General features: G+C 46.9%; 1 protein-coding gene across 1 annotated transcript in view; it reads right to left on the reverse strand.

Annotated features, from left to right (window-relative positions):
• Window positions 1–17,140, reverse strand: part of SMOC2 (SPARC related modular calcium binding 2) — a gene marked incomplete at its 5' end in the record, with an annotated part of 191,831 nt that overhangs the window by 11,655 nt on the left and 163,036 nt on the right. Inside the window, 2 exons of the mRNA XM_064293301.1 lie at window positions 4,484–4,758; window positions 7,743–7,845. Coding sequence (XP_064149371.1) covers window positions 4,484–4,758; window positions 7,743–7,845 — 378 coding nt within the window. The remainder of the gene's footprint in view (window positions 1–4,483; window positions 4,759–7,742; window positions 7,846–17,140) is intronic.

The following is a 17,140-nucleotide window of genomic DNA, read 5'->3' on the forward strand; positions in this document are numbered from 1 at the left end:
CTGTGCAGAGAACTGGGGTGCAAAGGGATGCAGAGGCCGGGACACAGAGGAGAGGCGTGCAGAGGACAGGGGTGTGGAGGGCAGGGGTGCAGAGAACAGGGGCGAGGGGAAGAGCAGGGAGACTGCTCAGGAGGTGACTGAAAGAACCCAGGTGGAAGCCATGGTGTCTTCCACTAGCTTCTTCCTGCTCTGAATGCTTCCTTTACTTGCCTCTCAGTCACCCTCCCCTGGTACCACCTGCTTTTCTTCCCACCTCTCTGGAAGGTCCTGCTCCTTCTCCTTGCTGGTTTCTCCTCACCTCCCCCATCTCCAATCTCCTCAGTCTCTCTGCTGGTTTCTCCTCACCTCCCCCATCTCCAATCTCCTCAGTCTCTTTGCTGGTTTCTCCTCACCTCCCCCTTCTCCAATCTCCTCAGTCTCCCTGCAGGTTTCTCCTTACCTCCCTCATCTTCAATCTCAGTCTCCTTGCTGGTCTCTCCACACCTCCCTCATTTCCAATCTCCTCAGTCTCCTTGCAGGTCTCTCCTTACCTCCCGAACTCCAGTTTCTCATTTCCAGTCTCCTCAGTCTCCTTGCTGGTCTCTCCTTACCTCCCGATCTCCAGTTTCTCCAGTCTCCTTGGTGATTTGTCCTCACCTCCCTCATCACCAGTCTCCTCAGTCTCCTTGCTGGTTTCTCCAATCTCTAATCTTCAAAGTACCCAAGGCTTACTTTCTTCTACTTATGCCCACTCCCTAGAAGAGCTCGGGGCTTAAAGACCATCTATATGTGAATTCCTCCCAAATACCTCCCTCCTTCCTGGGCACTTCTTCTCCACTAAGACATTTCAGATGCCATCTTTCACCCTGGCATGTCAGAGAGGAACTCTTACTTCCAGTGTCACATTTTGGCCACCTGTCCTTGGTAGAAACCCACCAAGATCTATGAAGTCGCTTCCCCAGAGGTAAAACCAGAACTGTCAGAATTTCCAAGAACATCAAAGTCCCATCTTACTTCTTTCACAAACGGAAACCTCTGCTGAGCTACCTTATGTTGTTGTTGTTAGGTACCGTCTAGTCAGTTCCGACTCATAGCGACCCCGTGTACGACAGAACTGAACACTACCTGGTCCCACACCATCCTCACAATTGCTGCTATGCTTGAGCCCATTGTTGCAGCCGCTGTGTCAATCCATCTCATTGAGGGTCTTCCTCTTTTTTGCTGACCCTCTATTTTACCAAGCATGATGTCCGTCTCGAGGGACTGGTCCCTCCTGATGGTATGTTCTAAGTATATGAGACAAAGTCTCACCATTCTTGCTTCTAAGGAGCGTCTTGGCTGTACTTCCAAGACAGAATTGTTTGTTCCCTGGCAGCCTATGGTATATTCAGTATTCTTTGCCAACACCATAATTCAAAGGCGTCAATTCTTCTTCAGTCTTCCTTATTCTTTATACTTTGTAGAGTCCTTGAAAAGCAGCTCTTAGGCATATGGGCTCCTCCAAGTGAGGCTGCTATGTGGGATGCCATCAGATACAGTTCATCCCAACCAACATCTTGCTGCCATCTCTGACCAAAAAGGGTTGAAACCTGGTTATGGGATGTGGAAGGGTACTGAGGCACCTTTGCAGTACTTGTCACAATGCACATTCTCAATACGTTTTATACAAACCACCACTCCTTTATCACACTGTATAATTATTTTCTTTTTTCCCTTTCTTAATTCATAGTAAGCACTCAAAAACTATGTTGAATTAATGAATGAAGGATCCTAAAGAACACAGTGTAGAGTGTCCCAAAACCAACTCTCACATCCTTTTTTTTTAATGTGCTAACAGAGTTGATAATAAAATAATAAAAACCCATTGCTGTCGAGTCAATTCCAACTCATACCAACCCTACAGCACAGAGTAGATTTGCCCCACAGAGTTTCCTAGGCCGTAATCTTTATAGTACCAGGCTGCCACATCTTTCTCCCATGGAATAAAATTACAGAATGATAAAATATAAGTCACTATACCAAAAAGAATTAGTTGATATTCAGCCATTTCAAGAGATAGCATATGATCAGGAACTGACAGTACTAAAGGAAGAAGTCCAAGACGCACTGAAGGCATTGGCAAAAAACAAGGCTCCAGGAATTGACAGAATATCAATTGAGATGTTTCAACACATGGATACGGCCCTGGAAGTGCTCACTTTTCTATGCCAAGAAATATGGAAGACAGCTTCCCGGCCAACCGACTGGAGATATCCATATTTATGCCTATTCTCAGGAAAGGTGATCCAACCGAATGTGGAAATTATCGAACAGTATCATTAAAATCACCGGCAAGCAAAATTTTGCTGAAGATCATTCAAAAGTGGCTGCAGCAATATATTGACAAGGAACTGCCAGAAAGTCAGGCTGGATACAGAAGAGGATGTGGAACCAGGGATATCATTGCTGATGTCAGATGGATCCTGGCTGAAAGCAGAGAATACCAGAAGGACGTTTACCTGTGTTTTGACTATGCAAAGGCATTCGACTGTGTGGATCATAACAAACTATGGATAACATTGCAAAGAATGGGAATTCCAGAACACTTAATTGTGCTCACGAGGAACCTGTACATAGATCAAGAGGCAGTTGTTCAGACAGAACAAGGGGATACTGAGTAGTTTAAAGTCTGGAAAGGTGTGTGTCAGGGTTGTCTCATCTCACCGTACCTATTCAATCTGTATGCTGAGCAAATAATCCGAGAAGCTGGACAATATGAAAAAGAATGGGGCATCAAGATTAAAGAAAGACTCATTAACAACCTGCATTATGCAGGTGACACAACCTTGCTTGCTGAAAGCGAAGAGGATTTGAAGCACTTACTAATGAAGATCAAAGACCACAGCCTTCCGTATGGAGTGTACCTCAACATAAAGAAAACAAAAATCCTCACTAGACCAATAAGCAACATCATGATAAATGGAAAAAGGATTGAAATTGTCAAGGATTTCATTTTACCTGGATCCAGAATCAACACCCATGGAAGCAGCAGTCAAGAAAACAAAAGATGCATTGCATTGGGCAAATCTGCTGTAAAGGACCTTTTTAAAGTGTTGAAAAGCAAAGATCTCACCCTGAAGCCTAAGGTGTGCCTGACCCAAGCCATGGTATTTTCAATCACACCATATTCATGTGAAAGCTGGACAATGAATAAGGAAGACCGAAGAAGAACTGACGCCTTTGAATTGTGGTGTTGGTGAAGAATATTGAATATACCATGGACTGCCAAAAGAATGAACAAATCTGTTTTGGAAGAAATACAACCAGAATGCTCCTTAGAAGCAAGGATGGTGAGACTGCGTCTTACATACATTGGACATGTTGTTGGGAGCAATCAGTCCCTGGAGAAGGACATCATGCTTGGTAAAGTAGAGGGTCAGCAGAAAAGAGGAAGACCCTCAATGAGGTGGACTGACACAGTGGCTGCAACAATGCGATCAAGCATAACAACAATTGTAAGGATGGTGCAGGACTGGGCAGTGTTTCATTCTGTTGTGCATAGGGTCGCTATGAGTCGGTCCGACTCGACGGCACCTAATAACAACAACAAAACATGAGTGATATGAGATGGTAGATAGAGGCCCACCCAACCCAACACCCTCATTGTACAAAAGAGGAAACCAAGGTCCCCAAGATAAAGTGGCTTCTAAGCACACGCAACAGCCAGCAATGCAGAGTCTAGGGCTGTGTCCCCTGGCCCTTGGCCTCAGCCTTCTCCTTGCCATACTGACTCCTGAGGGTGCCCGGGGTCTGGCAGCTGCAGGATTTTTTCTCTCCCTGCAACAGCTAATTAGTTAGGCCATGCCACAAAAAGAGATGTATTTAATTGGAAAAACAGCTAAAACGATGTTTTCAACTATCATAATAACAGGAAATAGTTGCCATGAAGTCAATTCCAACTCACAGTGACCCCATGTGTGCAAGAATAGAACTATGCTCCATAGGGTTTTCAGAAGTAGATTGTCAGGCCTTTCTTCTGAGGCACCTCCAGATGGACTGGAACTGCCCACCTTTCAGTTAGCCGCCAAGCACGTTTGTCGTTTGCACTACCCAGGGGCTCCGAATAACTGGTATGGATGATACAGAGGATATTGCTGAAGACTGCTCATGCCCTGGCCTAAAAATTCAGTTTGCAGTCCAGGGACAGGGTCAGCACATGGCACCCAGTAGCGCCCAGATTTGCACTTCAAACATCTGAAGGCAAACATGCTTGGGACGCTGAACAATAAGACGCTGGTCTTCAGGACGTAACTCAGCTCCTGCCCTTTAGCCTGGCGCCTCCAGATGGGTGGCATGCTACCGATGGCCATCACTATCTCCATAGACAGATGACCTACATAAATGGTATTTTCTTTTCCCAGGACCACAGGCCATAAGGACAATGTGTACATTTAAAAAAGTAAAGCAAGTCGGCATTAAGATCGGACAGGTTACAAACTGTAAAGCAGTAAGAAACAGCTCTTACTGTGGCGCTTCCTGGTGTTCCCTTTGGCTTCTTCCTTGGTGACTCCCAGGCACCCCATTAGCTCCTGAACCGATATGGACTTGTCGTTATTCACGTCACAATACTCAACAAATTTCTTCACACATTTTTTGGGTTTTGATTTTTTCCGAAGGAACCTCTTGAAGGGCTTGATTTCCTTTTTGCCAATGTCACCACTGGAATTTTTATCGAGTACTTTGAAATACCAGTGGACCACTCTCTCCTCCAGGGTGTGGCTGGGGTCGGGTTCCGAGAGCCTGGAAGAGAACACAGACCCGTCAGGACCCTTCACCGCAGAGCCCTGTCCTGTCCTGCCACTGCTGGCTCCACCAGACACCGTCCTTGTGCCCCAACATCCTCCGCCACATCGAGGACCAGCTCTGCCTGTGGCTTTGGTGGGCGTGCTGTCTCAACCTGCACGTATTTGCCATGAGGTATAATCGTTTTCAAAAATAATTTAGAAAATATGATTTAGCAAAATTTTTTCAAGTTGGTTCTCAAAACTGTAAATGACACACTGAATTCTTGCGCGTCAACTACGCTCTCGGTGTCCCCAAGTCCGCAGTCCCTCGGTGTCCCCAAGTCCGCAGTCCCTCGGTGCCCCCAAGTCCGCAACCCCTCGGTGCCCCCAAGTCCGCAACCCCTCGGTGTCCCCAAGTCCGCAATCCCTCGGTGCCCCCAAGTCCGCAATCCCTCGGTGCCCCCAAGTCCGCAATCCCTCGGTGCCCCCAAGTCCGCAATCCCTCGGTGCCCCCAAGTCCGCAATCCCTCGGTGCCCCCAAGTCCGCAATCCCTCGGTGCCCCCAAGTCCGCAATCCCTCGGTGCCCCCAAGTCCGCAATCCCTCGGTGCCCCCAAGTCCGCAATCCCTCGGTGCCCCCAAGTCCGCAATCCCTCGGTGCCCCCAAGTCCGCAATCCCTCGGTGCCCCCAAGTCCGCAATCCCTCGGTGCCCCCAAGTCCGCAATCCCTCGGTGCCCCCAAGTCCGCAATCCCTCGGTGCCCCCAAGTCCGCAATCCCTCGGTGCCCCCAAGTCCGCAATCCCTCGGTGCCCCCAAGTCCGCAATCCCTCGGTGCCCCCAAGTCCGCAATCCCTCGGTGCCCCCAAGTCCGCAATCCCTCGGTGCCCCCAAGTCCGCAATCCCTCGGTGCCCCCAAGTCCGCAATCCCTCGGTGCCCCCAAGTCCGCAATCCCTCGGTGCCCCCAAGTCCGCAATCCCTCGGTGCCCCCAAGTCCGCAATCCCTCGGTGCCCCCAAGTCCGCAATCCCTCGGTGCCCCCAAGTCCGCAATCCCTCGGTGCCCCCAAGTCCGCAATCCCTCGGTGCCCCCAAGTCCGCAATCCCTCGGTGCCCCCAAGTCCGCAATCCCTCGGTGTCCCCAAGTCTGCAATCCCTCGGTGTCCCAAAGTCTGCAGTCCCTCGGTGTCCCCAAGTCTGCAATCCCTCGGTGTCCCCAAGTCCGCAATCCCAAAATGGCACGTCAGCTTGGACACCCATAACCCGCCTCTGAAAACGTGAAGCCTGATGACTTTTGTTCCCTTAAATGTGAGTCATTCAAATATCACTCAGGTCACAGGTATATTTTTTAGACATTTTCCCTTGGGTTAAAATATGTTGGTATTCTGAGACATTAAAAAAATGAAGCCCCTTCCAGAAGGGCTGAATTTGAGTCAGACCTTTGAAACAGCACCAAATGGTAAGATGTGGTAAGACATACCCCTGATCAAGCGGGAGAGGAACGACCACGAGCTCAGATGTCTGTCGGCCCCTCTGTGCTTGGTTGTTGGACTCTAGATCCTCCTTGATTTGGAGGAGCCTGGCTTTCCCGTGAGGGTGAAAACAGTGAGTTTGATATCAATCGTTCATATTTATTAGGGTGTTGTTGCTGCTGGCTGCTGTCAAGTCGTCCCCAACTCATAGTGACCCCCTGCACAATGGAATGAATCCTGCCCAGTCCTGCAGCATCCCCATGATCCGTTGTGGACCGGACCACTGTGATCCACAAGGTTTTCACTCAATGATTTTCAGAAGTCAGTTGCCAGGCCTTCCTTCCTAGACTATCTTAGTCTGAGCACACCACTGAAACCTGTTCAGCAACCTCGCAACAGCCAGGTCGTCACTGACAGATGGGTGCAGGCTGCACATGAGGTGCACTGGCCAGGAATCAAACCCAGATCTCTCACCGGGAAGGCCAGAATTCTACCCCTGAACTACCGGTGATAACCGTGGATTATTTTTCATACCTTTAGGGGAGTCTCTCAGATGGCCATTTGCTTACTGCTTTCAATTTTAATTTTTCAGATAAGAACACTCTTCTTAAGAATATGAGATACATAATTACAATTTGGGTTATTTCTTACTTTATTAAATTTGAGTGCCCAAGTGTAATATTCCCCATTAGCATTTTTTTTTTCCCATCTCCACTCTTACTCTTAAGTAAAGGCGGAAGGGAAGCCTTTTACTGAGGAGACCAATAGGCTTTAGGTCATCCAGGACAGGTGAGGTCATCGATGGTTGGGGGGCGGATTCTGATGATCAGGGGAAACGGAAAGATAGCAGAAATCTTCATCAGAAAAAAAAAAATAATAAATTACTGCTATTCTCAGGGGGAAATCTAACACTTGGAAGGGGGCAGTAATGAAGACACCGGGAGCTGTACTGACAGAGCTGTGTCTACAAACGACAGAGAGACGTTTCCAGGAATTGATTCAAGTCTCTTCTAGAAGTGCCGCCGACCCAATGCCTGAGACACACAAGGAGAGCTATGTCTCCATTCACTCAGAGGACATTTCTAAAGTTTTTTTTTTTTTTTTGAGGACTTTAAGTTGAATATTTAATTCAAAAATCCAATCAATTGCTCTAAATTGCAGTTCAAAAAAGCAAAGCCACCCGTCCTTTCTTCTCCTCCCCTGCACCCTTAGACCACCTCTGCCCCCCATAGAAGCAAAAGCCGTCACGTCCTGATGGAAAAGGCATGGGTATGGCTTCTTCCCACTGTGACGAGGTTGTCATGCTTTCAGTGCCGTTATCAGAAAAAACCTGCTCGGCAGCACCTCCAACAGCACGAAGTGGCTTCAGGTGTTTGGAAAGGATGCCTTTAACTGAGACCCATGCTGCCCAGAGAAGCTGCCCGGGGGCTCAGATATCTAACAGTTAGACTCTGATTTGTGGCTTTCCAGATTTCCTGGAATCACTGGGACCATCTTCCCAATTCCATGCTCTTCTGTGCAAGGCACCATACCTGCCGGAGGAAGAAGACGGGTCGGAAACAGCATGGACCATGTCGGTGGACAGCGCATCCAGGACACTGGTAAGGAACTCATTCTTTTTGGCCCCAGGACAGCCTGAAAAAATGAAATATGTAGTTTTGTTTTTCATGTTTCACAAAACTCAACAAAGTATAATGGATTTTTCCCTATTATAGAAAAAAATGTTTTAGTATTTGGAAATTTGCATGCTGAGGTACCGTAATATTAATGAGTTAACCTGAATACCTGCAACCATATTGCAATATATTGACTGTGAGTCAGACACAGTTATTGGTAATTACAAAATCTAATATTTAGACTAAGAGACGTTATTATCTCACTGATCTTCACCGTAGCTCTCTAAGGAAGGCAGTATCATTGTCCCTGTATCACGTATGCCCACCACCCATCTGTCAGTTTGTCATGATGTGGAGGCTTCTGTGTTGCTGTGATGCTGGAAGCTAGGCCACCAACATTTAAAACACCAGCAGGGTCAGCCATGGTGAACAGGTTTCAGCAGAGCTTCCAGACTAAGACAGGCTAGGAAGAAAGGCCTGGCAATCTACCCCTAAAAATCAGCCAGTGAAAACCCTATGATTCACAACAGAACACTGCCTTATATGGAGTTGGAAGGTGAGCCACTCAAAATACCCAGCGGTCGCAACAATGGATCCAAGCACGCCAACAAGTGTGAAGATGGCACCGGACCAGATGATGTTCCATTCTGTGTATGCGGGGTGGTAACTAACAACGTTATGCATGAGGCCCCTGATACTTAGAAACATTCAGAAACACGCCAGAGCCCTCCTGCGAGAAAAGGATGGAGCTGGGGTTCTCATCCCAGGGTGCCTGAGTGCAGTGCCTACAATCGAGCCATGGCCTTGCACAAAGCACCTCACTTCTCGGAAGCCACAGGAGACAGGAGTGGAGCTTCGCGACCTCTGTCTCTTTAGGGATAGTTCTACACCCAGATACTGGCTCTAACACATTTCAGTAGGATTTAGAGCTTGTAATTTTGGAGTCCATGGGACCCAGGGGTCATTCAGTACTGATTTTAATTTATATAAAGCCTAAACATTCTACAACAAATTTCACATCCAAGAGGTCATTTCGTTGTCATTGTCTCATCTTTTACTCTTACTCACACCTGTCTGAAGTCCTTAAACTCATTCTGGGCCTGCCAGGGACATCCTTCCCCATCCTCGCCTCAGGATGACTTCTTAAGGAAGTCATAACCTTGGGGTCTTTCCCTCAGGCATGTGCTCCATGTTCTTAGCTGTCCTTGAGTCGCACCCGGCTCATGGTGGGAGGAGACCCCTTGCACAAAGGAATGAAATATTGCCAGTTCTGTGCCATCCCCAGGATCAGCTGCAGATCCGTTATGGTGACCCAAAGGGTTGGAGCTGACTATTTCTTCGTGCCCTGGAGGAGCAGGAATATTTGGCGTGCTTCGCATGGTGGAGTGTGTTACAGCAGCTAAATCATTCAGAGACCAACCTGTTTATGCAGTTAAAGATACTCAGTTTTTATAAATTGCCTTTTGACACTTAAGTCTCTGTACTATTATTAATCAGCTGTATGTTAGTTGCCTATAGCAGGAACACATCTAACCCGGTTTCCATTTCATTAAATGCACAGCGGAAAACAGATGGGCATCCTTCACAGAGGGGTGGGGTGAGACGGGCTGCACGTTCCCTCTGAGTACAAGCGAGAACTGAGGTTATCATCTGCGGAAAACACAACCACAGGAAGCTGTTACATGCCAAGGAAAAGAGCTCGGCTCACTGACCACTCCCCAGGGCAGACACAGAAGACGTGGGTCAGGTGCATTGCAGGTGTCCGGTGGCGCTCCCGATACCTCCAAAACCCCTCTCAGAGTCTGACTCAGGAAGACAACAGCTTCCCTGATCAATGTAACATCAGTTCTCCCAACCAGGGGGCCAACCACTGAGAGAAAAGGAACAGGCAAGTCTGAGCCCCATGATGGGATGCGTGGTGGTAGCAGCTCTTCTTGGCAGTCAGGGTCTGGGAGAACATTCCAGATGGTGCCAACTTCAGGGTCTGGAATGGTGGGCTGACTGGGCCCAAGGATCCCACACACAAACCTCTGGTCCCATTTCCTCGGGAAGTTGCCATTGGAGGCTGTTCCTCCTAAATCTCCAAGCCACCTTATTAGGCCCCAGAGGACTCTAGTAGATGAACAAGAACACAACTGGGGAAAGTCTTAGTGCATTAGATAAGGCTTGGTATTGATCAGTTTTAAGAAAGAATTATGCTTATATTTTTTATGCTGATTAGCGACTTCAAAGAACACATGCCCAAGTTAAATTTGTTAATTCAATTAGACCCCCCAATCTGGGTTGTGGTTGCGGCTGGGTGCCATCGAGTCAGTTCCAACTCATAGCGACCCTATTACAACAGAATAAAACATTGCCCAGTTCTGCGCCATCCTCACAATCCTTGTAATGCTTGTAGCCACTGTATCAATCCACCTCACTGAGGGTTTTTCTCCTTTTCAGTGACAGTCTACTTTACCAAGCATGATGTCCTTCTCCAGGAAATGGTCCCTCCTGATAACTTGTTCAAAGTACTTAAGATGAAGTCTCACCATCCTCACTTCTAAGGAGCGTTCTGGCTGTACTTCTTCTAAGACAGACTTGTTTGTTCTTCTGGCAGCTCATGGTATATTTAATATTGTTCGTCACTTCAAAGGCATCAATTCTTCTTTGGTCTTCCTTATTCATTGTCCAGCTTTCACATGCATATGAAGCAACTGAAAAAACCATGGCTTGGGTCAGGCACGTCTTAGTCCTCAACGTGATATCTTGGCTTTTGAACACTTTAAAGAGGTCTTTTGTAGCAGATTTGTCCAATGCAAAACATGGTTAGTGGGATTTGATGTCTTGACTGCTGCTCCCATGGGCATTGATTGTGGATCCAGGTCAGATGAAATACTTGACAACTTCAATATTTTCTCCATTTATCACGATGTTGCTTTTTGGTCCAGTTGTGAGGATTTTTGTTTTCTTTATTTTGAGGTGTAATCCATACTGAAGGCTGTGGTTTTTGATCTTCATCAGTAAGTGCTTCATGTCGTCTTCACTTCCAGCAAGCAAAGTTGTGTCATCTGCATATCGCAGGGCATTAACAAGTCTTCCTCCAATCCTGATGCCCTGTTTTCCTCCATAGAGTCCAGGTTCCTGGATTATCTGCTCAGCGTACAGATTGAATAAGTATGGTGAAAGGATACAATCCTGATGTACAGTTTACGTGATTTTAAACTACACAGTATCCCCTTGCACTGTTTGAACAACTGCCTCTTGATCTACGTATAGGTTCAAAGTGTTCTGGAATCCCCATTCTTCATAATGTTATCCATAATTTGTTATGATCCACACAGTCGAATGCCTTTGCATAGTCAATAAAACACAAGTAAACATCTTTCTGGTATTCTCTGGTTTCAGTCATGATCCATCCCACACCAGCAATGATATCCCTTGTTCCATGTCCTATTCTGAATCTGGCTTGAGTTTCTGGCATTCCTTGACTATGTACAGCTGCAGCCATTTTTAACTATCTTCAGCAAAATTTTACTTGCATGTGATATTAATGATATTGTTCAATAATTTCGATATTCTGTTGGATCACCTTTCTTTGAAATGGCTACAAATATGGATCTCTTTCAGTTGGTTGGCAGGAAGCTGTCTTCCAAATTTCTTGGCATAGATGACTCCCACTCCTGCATCTGTTTGTTGACATCTCAATTAGTATTCCATCAATTCCTGGATCCCTGTTTTACACCAATGCCTTCAGTACAGCTGAGACTTCTTCCTCCAAACCAATGGTTCTTGGTCATATGGTACCTCTTGAATAGCTGAATGTCGACCAGTTCTTTTTGGAACAGTGACTCCGTATTCCATCCAGCTTCTTTGGGTGCTTCCTCTGAATCCTTCAATGTTGCTACTTTTGGCTTGAATTTTTTCTTCAGTTGTTTCAGTTTGAGAAATGTCGAGCATGTTCTTCCCTTTAAGTTTTCTAACTCCAGGTCTTTGCACGTTTCATAGCACTTTAGTTAGGAGCAGTGGTTAAGCATTTGGCTGCTAATGAAAAGGTCAGCAGTTCAAATTCACCAGCCGCTCCTTGGAAACCCTATGGGGCAGTTCTATTGCGTCCTTAAGGGTTGCTGTGAGTCCAAATCGACTGGATGGCAATGGGTTTTGTTTTTTGGTTAGTCTTCTCAAGCTGTCCTTTGACATCTTCTGTTCAGCTCTTTTACTTTATCATTTCTTCCATTCACTTTACCTACATGACATTCAAGAGCAAGTTTCAGAGTCTGCTCTGACATCCATTTTGGTCTTTTCTTTCTTTCCTGTCTTTTTAAATCAACTTTTGCTTTCTTCGTGTATGATGTTCTTGATGTCATCCCATACCTCATTTGATCTTTGGTCATTAGTGTTCAATGCCTCAAATCTATTCATCAGGTGGTCTCCAAACTCAGGTGTATGTACTCAAGGTTATGTTTTGGCTCTTGCAGACTTGTTGTAATTTTCTTCAGGTTCAACTTGAACTTGCATATGAAGCAATTAATAATCTGTTCCCCATTTGGCCCGTGGTCTTTTTCTGACTGATGATATTGAGCTTTTCCTTCATCTCTTTTCACAGATGTAGTCTATTTTATTCTTGTGTTTTCCACTCATTGAGGTCCACATGTATAGTCACCGTTTATGTTGTTGAAAAAAGTATTTGTAATGAATGAGTCCTTGGTCTTCCAAAATTCTATCATGCAATCTCTGGTGTTGTTTCTATAACCAAGGCCATATTTTCCAACTACTGATCCTTCTTCTTTGTTTCCAACTTTGCATTCCATTCACCAGTAATTATCAATGCATCTTGATTGCTTGTTTGATCAATGTCAGACTGCAGAAGTTGGTAAAAATCTTCAATTTCCTCATCTTTGGCATTAGTGGTGGTATGTAAATTTGAGTAATAGATTAACTGGTCTTCCTTGTAGGTGTATAGATATTATTCTATCACTGACAGTGTTGTATTTCAGAATAGACCTTGAAATGTTCTTTTTGATGATGAATGCAACACCATTCCTCTTCAAGTTGTCATTCTTGGCATAGCAGACCATAGGACTGTCTGATTCAAAATGCCAATACTAGTCCATTACAGCTCATTAATGCCCAGGATATCAATCTTTATTCATTCCATTTCATTTCTGATGACTTTCAATTTTCCTAGATTTACACTTTGTACATTCCACATTCTGATTATTAATGGATGTTTGCAGCTGTTTCTTCTCATTTTGAGTCAGTGCCATACCAGAAATGAAGGCCCGAAAGCTTGACTCCAACCACGTCATTAAGGTCAACTCTACTTTGAGGAGGCAGCTCTCCCACAGTTGTATTTTGAGTGCCTTCCAACCTGAAAGGCTCATCTTTCAGCACTACATCAGAAAAAATTCCACTGCTATTCGTAAGGTTTTCATTGGCCAATTTCTTCAGAAGCTTACTGCTAGGTCCTTCTTCCTAGTCTGTCTTAGTCTGGAAGCTCCACTAAAATATGTCCACCCTGGGTGATCCTGCTGGTATTTGAAATACTGGTGGCATAATTTAAAACGCTATGTCATTTCTCCTTGCTTCTTATCTTTAAATGTGGGAGGAAAGAGATGGACTTAAAAGTGAACTGTGAGAAATCAAAACAGAACTTAAAGATTTGGAAAATTCTGTTGTACAAACTAAGGACATAAGTCCTAGAATTCTCATCAAAGATGTGGCTACCCAATCTTTTGTTAGATTAAGTCAGTGAATGATGGATCTAACCAACAACCACAGGGGGAAAAAAAACAAAACATCAGTTTAGACTGAAGGGGACAGAGAAAGAACATTGTCTGCCTCTTGGAATTCTATAGGCAGGAAACAGGCCAAAGGAGCTACATCTGTTGTCCTCCACCAAAAGAAAAGGACCACCCCTGAAGCTGCCTGGATATCAGCAGAGCTGTCAGAAGGAGCACAGGAAGCAGGGCCCCAGGGGTGGGGCCAAGTTCTCCTGAACCTCAAAGGGTGGGCCACAGCCTCCTAGGTCTCAAAGAGCTGGATCTTCCCAAACTCCATTCCAGAGTGTGGGGTTGCTATTAAAGTGTGTCAGGGAGATGAGGCCACCACCCAAAGGTGACATGGCAGGGCTGCCATGCCCAGGGAGCAGGAGAACAGGGCCTATCTGGGCTGAGGGGGTTGGAGTTGCCACTTAGACTAGGAAAATGGGGCTGCCTACAGCCAAGGGAGCCGAGTTACTATCCCAGAGGTGCTTGAAGGCAGCGCTGGAGCCCAGGGTGGAGGGGCCCCCATTCAGAATCCAGAGGGCATGGCCAATACCTGGAGTCTGGAGGGCAGGTCATTGTCTAGATGGTCTCAGAGAACAGAAGATTATTTTCAACCCTTGAGAGCTAATGTAAATTGTTCTGCTGGGTTTTTGACTCTCTTGGTGCCTGTTAACCGTTCTTGTCCTCCAGTTTCTTCCATTTGTAATGGAAATGTCTAACTTGTGCCTGTTCTACCATTGTACTTTGGAATTCACAGGCTCTCACATGAACGGAAATTTTTCCCCAGGATGGACTATGCCTATAGTCTTACCTATATTTAATTTAGATGCTTTGAAGATGAGATTTTGGACTTGGAGTTGATTTAAGACTTTTGGGAAGATGCGATGGGATGGATGTGTTTTGCATGTGGCAAGGACATGAATTTTGGGGGGCCAAAGGGTGGAATGTTATGGATTGAATTATGTCCCCCCAAAATACATGCTGAAAATCCCAACCTCTATGCCTGTGGTTATAATCCCATTTGGGAATGGGTTGTCTGTTTATGGTAATGAGGCAGGATTACTGGAGCCTGTATCTGGAGTCAATCTCTTTTGAGATATAAAAGAGATTAAACAAGTGAGCAGAGCAGAGACGAGGGAAAAGAGATGCCAAGCCACATGAAGGTCACCCAGGAGCAGAGGCTCAGAAGAGACAAGGACCTTCCTCCAGAGCAGCAGAGACAGAAAGCCTTCCCCTAGAGCTGGCACCCTGAATTTGGAATTCCAGCCTCCTAAACCGTGAGAAGATAAATTTCTATTTGTTAAACCCACCCACTCATGTCATTTCTGTTATATCAGCACTAGATAACAGACACTGTTGAATTTTTTTTGTTTTTTTTTAAATGGTATGCAGTTTCCATGTTGTGAAATGCACAGATCATTCCGCTAAGGTCTGTCAATCCAAAAAAAAAAAGTACTTTTATTTTTCTTTTCAAAGACACTGAACTTCATTTTGAGAAAATAAAAGGAAAAAACACATATATTTAGAGGCAAGAAGACAAAGCTGCCACTTCCCTGAGACCAGCCCACAAGGTGGTATCTGTCCCATACGTTACGGATATGTACATTTTGACGCGATAACGGAGATGACACACACACAATCCGCTTGTCACATGGTGCGCCCTGGCTCAGCCGACACTGCTGGAGAACCCAGTGGAGGGCCGAGACCCCCGCAGAGGGCAGGGACGCCACACTTGTTCACGCGGTGCCAGAGTCTGAAGCTTCTAAGACCTCTGTATCGCCTGACAGGACAGTGCAGAGGCTGACTCACTTCAGACTTGGAGAAGCATGTCTGTTACAATATTAAGGGAACTATTGATGAAATGCGGATAGTATGTATCCTAGCATGTAATATCGAGTCCCAGGGTGGTACAAACCACTACCTAAACATTAAGTACTAGCTGAAAGGCTGGTGGTTCAAACCCACCGAGAGGCACCTCAGAGAAAAGGCCTGGTGATCTCTGTCTGGAAAGCCACAGCCTCGAGTACCCTATGGAGCACTTCTAGCCTGCACACATGGGGTCCCTATGAGTCAAAATCCGCTCATGGTAACTAACAACAACGCCTCATTTGCAAAATGAGTCCAGAGAATAAAGTGCAGAAGGTGGCACCATTACTGTGAGGAGTTGTGTCCCCCAAAAGATACACTGAAAACCTAACCCCTGTACCTGTGAACACGACCTTGTTTGAAAATAGGGCCTTTGAAGGTGTTATCAGCTAAGTTAACCTGAGGTCATAGTGGAGCAGGGTGGGCCCTAATCCCCTCTGAGTGGTGTCCTATAAAAGACACACAGAGAGTCAGACTGAGAGGGAGGAGTGCCGTGTGAAGATGCAACCACAAGCCAAGGAAGGCTGGGGCTTCCAGAAGCTGGAGAAACAAGGAAGGATCCTTCCCTAGAGCGTTATAGGGAGCGTGGCCCTGCCGATGCCCCGAATTCAGACTCCCAGGCTCCAGAGCCATGGGAGAAGGCATTTCTGTTCTTTGAAGCTCCCCAACTCATGGTACTAGGAAACCACCACAAGACATGCTGGGAAAACAGCCAGAGGGTCTCACTGAAGGTTGGGGAGGGAATTAAAAGTTCTGTTTAGACGTAGGGTGGAGGTGCTAAAAAGGGCATGAGAGAAAGGGACCTAGAGCCCTGTTATCTATCTCAGTTTGTATCACGTCATTCAGGACACCCATGTATGGATTGAATTATGTGATGGCTGAGTGGAGTTCAAAGCTATTTCTGAGGAAGAAATGGAAAGTAAAATTTTAAAATGAGAAGATATCAGAAGAAAAAAACCGGAGAACTCATCATTTGAAAGTGAATTTTCACTGCACGATAAATGGTAGAAGTACCACGAAAGCAAAAGTTCACCACCCTGAGAAAAAGTGAGAGCCCGTACAAAAGCAGAAACACGGCTGGAGGCGAGAGGGACCACGGGGCTGGAGGCGAGAGGGACCACCGGACTGGAGGCGAGAGGGACCACGGGGCTGGAGGCGAGAGGGATCCCCGGACTGGAGGCGAGAGGGACCACCGGACTGGAGGCGAGAGGGACCACGGGGCTGGAGGCGAGAGGGACCACGGGGCTGGAGGCGAGAGGGACCACCGGACTGGAGGCGAGAGGGACCACGGGGCTGGAGGCGAGAGGGACCACCGGACTGGAGGCGAGAGGGACCACGGGGCTGGAGGCGAGAGGGACCACCGGACTGGAGGCGAGAGGGACCACGGGGCTGGAGGCGAGAGGGACCACGGGGCTGGAGGCGAGAGGGACCACGGGGCTGGAGGCGAGAGGGACCACCGGGCTGGAGGCGAGAGGGACCACGGGGCTGGAGGCGAGAGGGACCACCGGGCTGGAGGCGAGAGGGACCACGGGGCTGGAGGCGAGAGGGACCACCGGGCTGGAGGCGAGAGGGACCACGGGGCTGGAGGCGAGAGGGACCACCGGGCTGGAGGCGAGAGGGACCACGGGGCTGGAGGCGAGAGGGACCACCGGACTGGAGGCGAGAGGGACCACGGGGCTGGAGGCGAGAGGGACCACCGGA

This window comes from Loxodonta africana, chromosome 1 (genome assembly GCF_030014295.1).
Source record: "Loxodonta africana isolate mLoxAfr1 chromosome 1, mLoxAfr1.hap2, whole genome shotgun sequence".
Classification (NCBI taxonomy): Eukaryota; Metazoa; Chordata; class Mammalia; order Proboscidea; family Elephantidae; genus Loxodonta; species Loxodonta africana.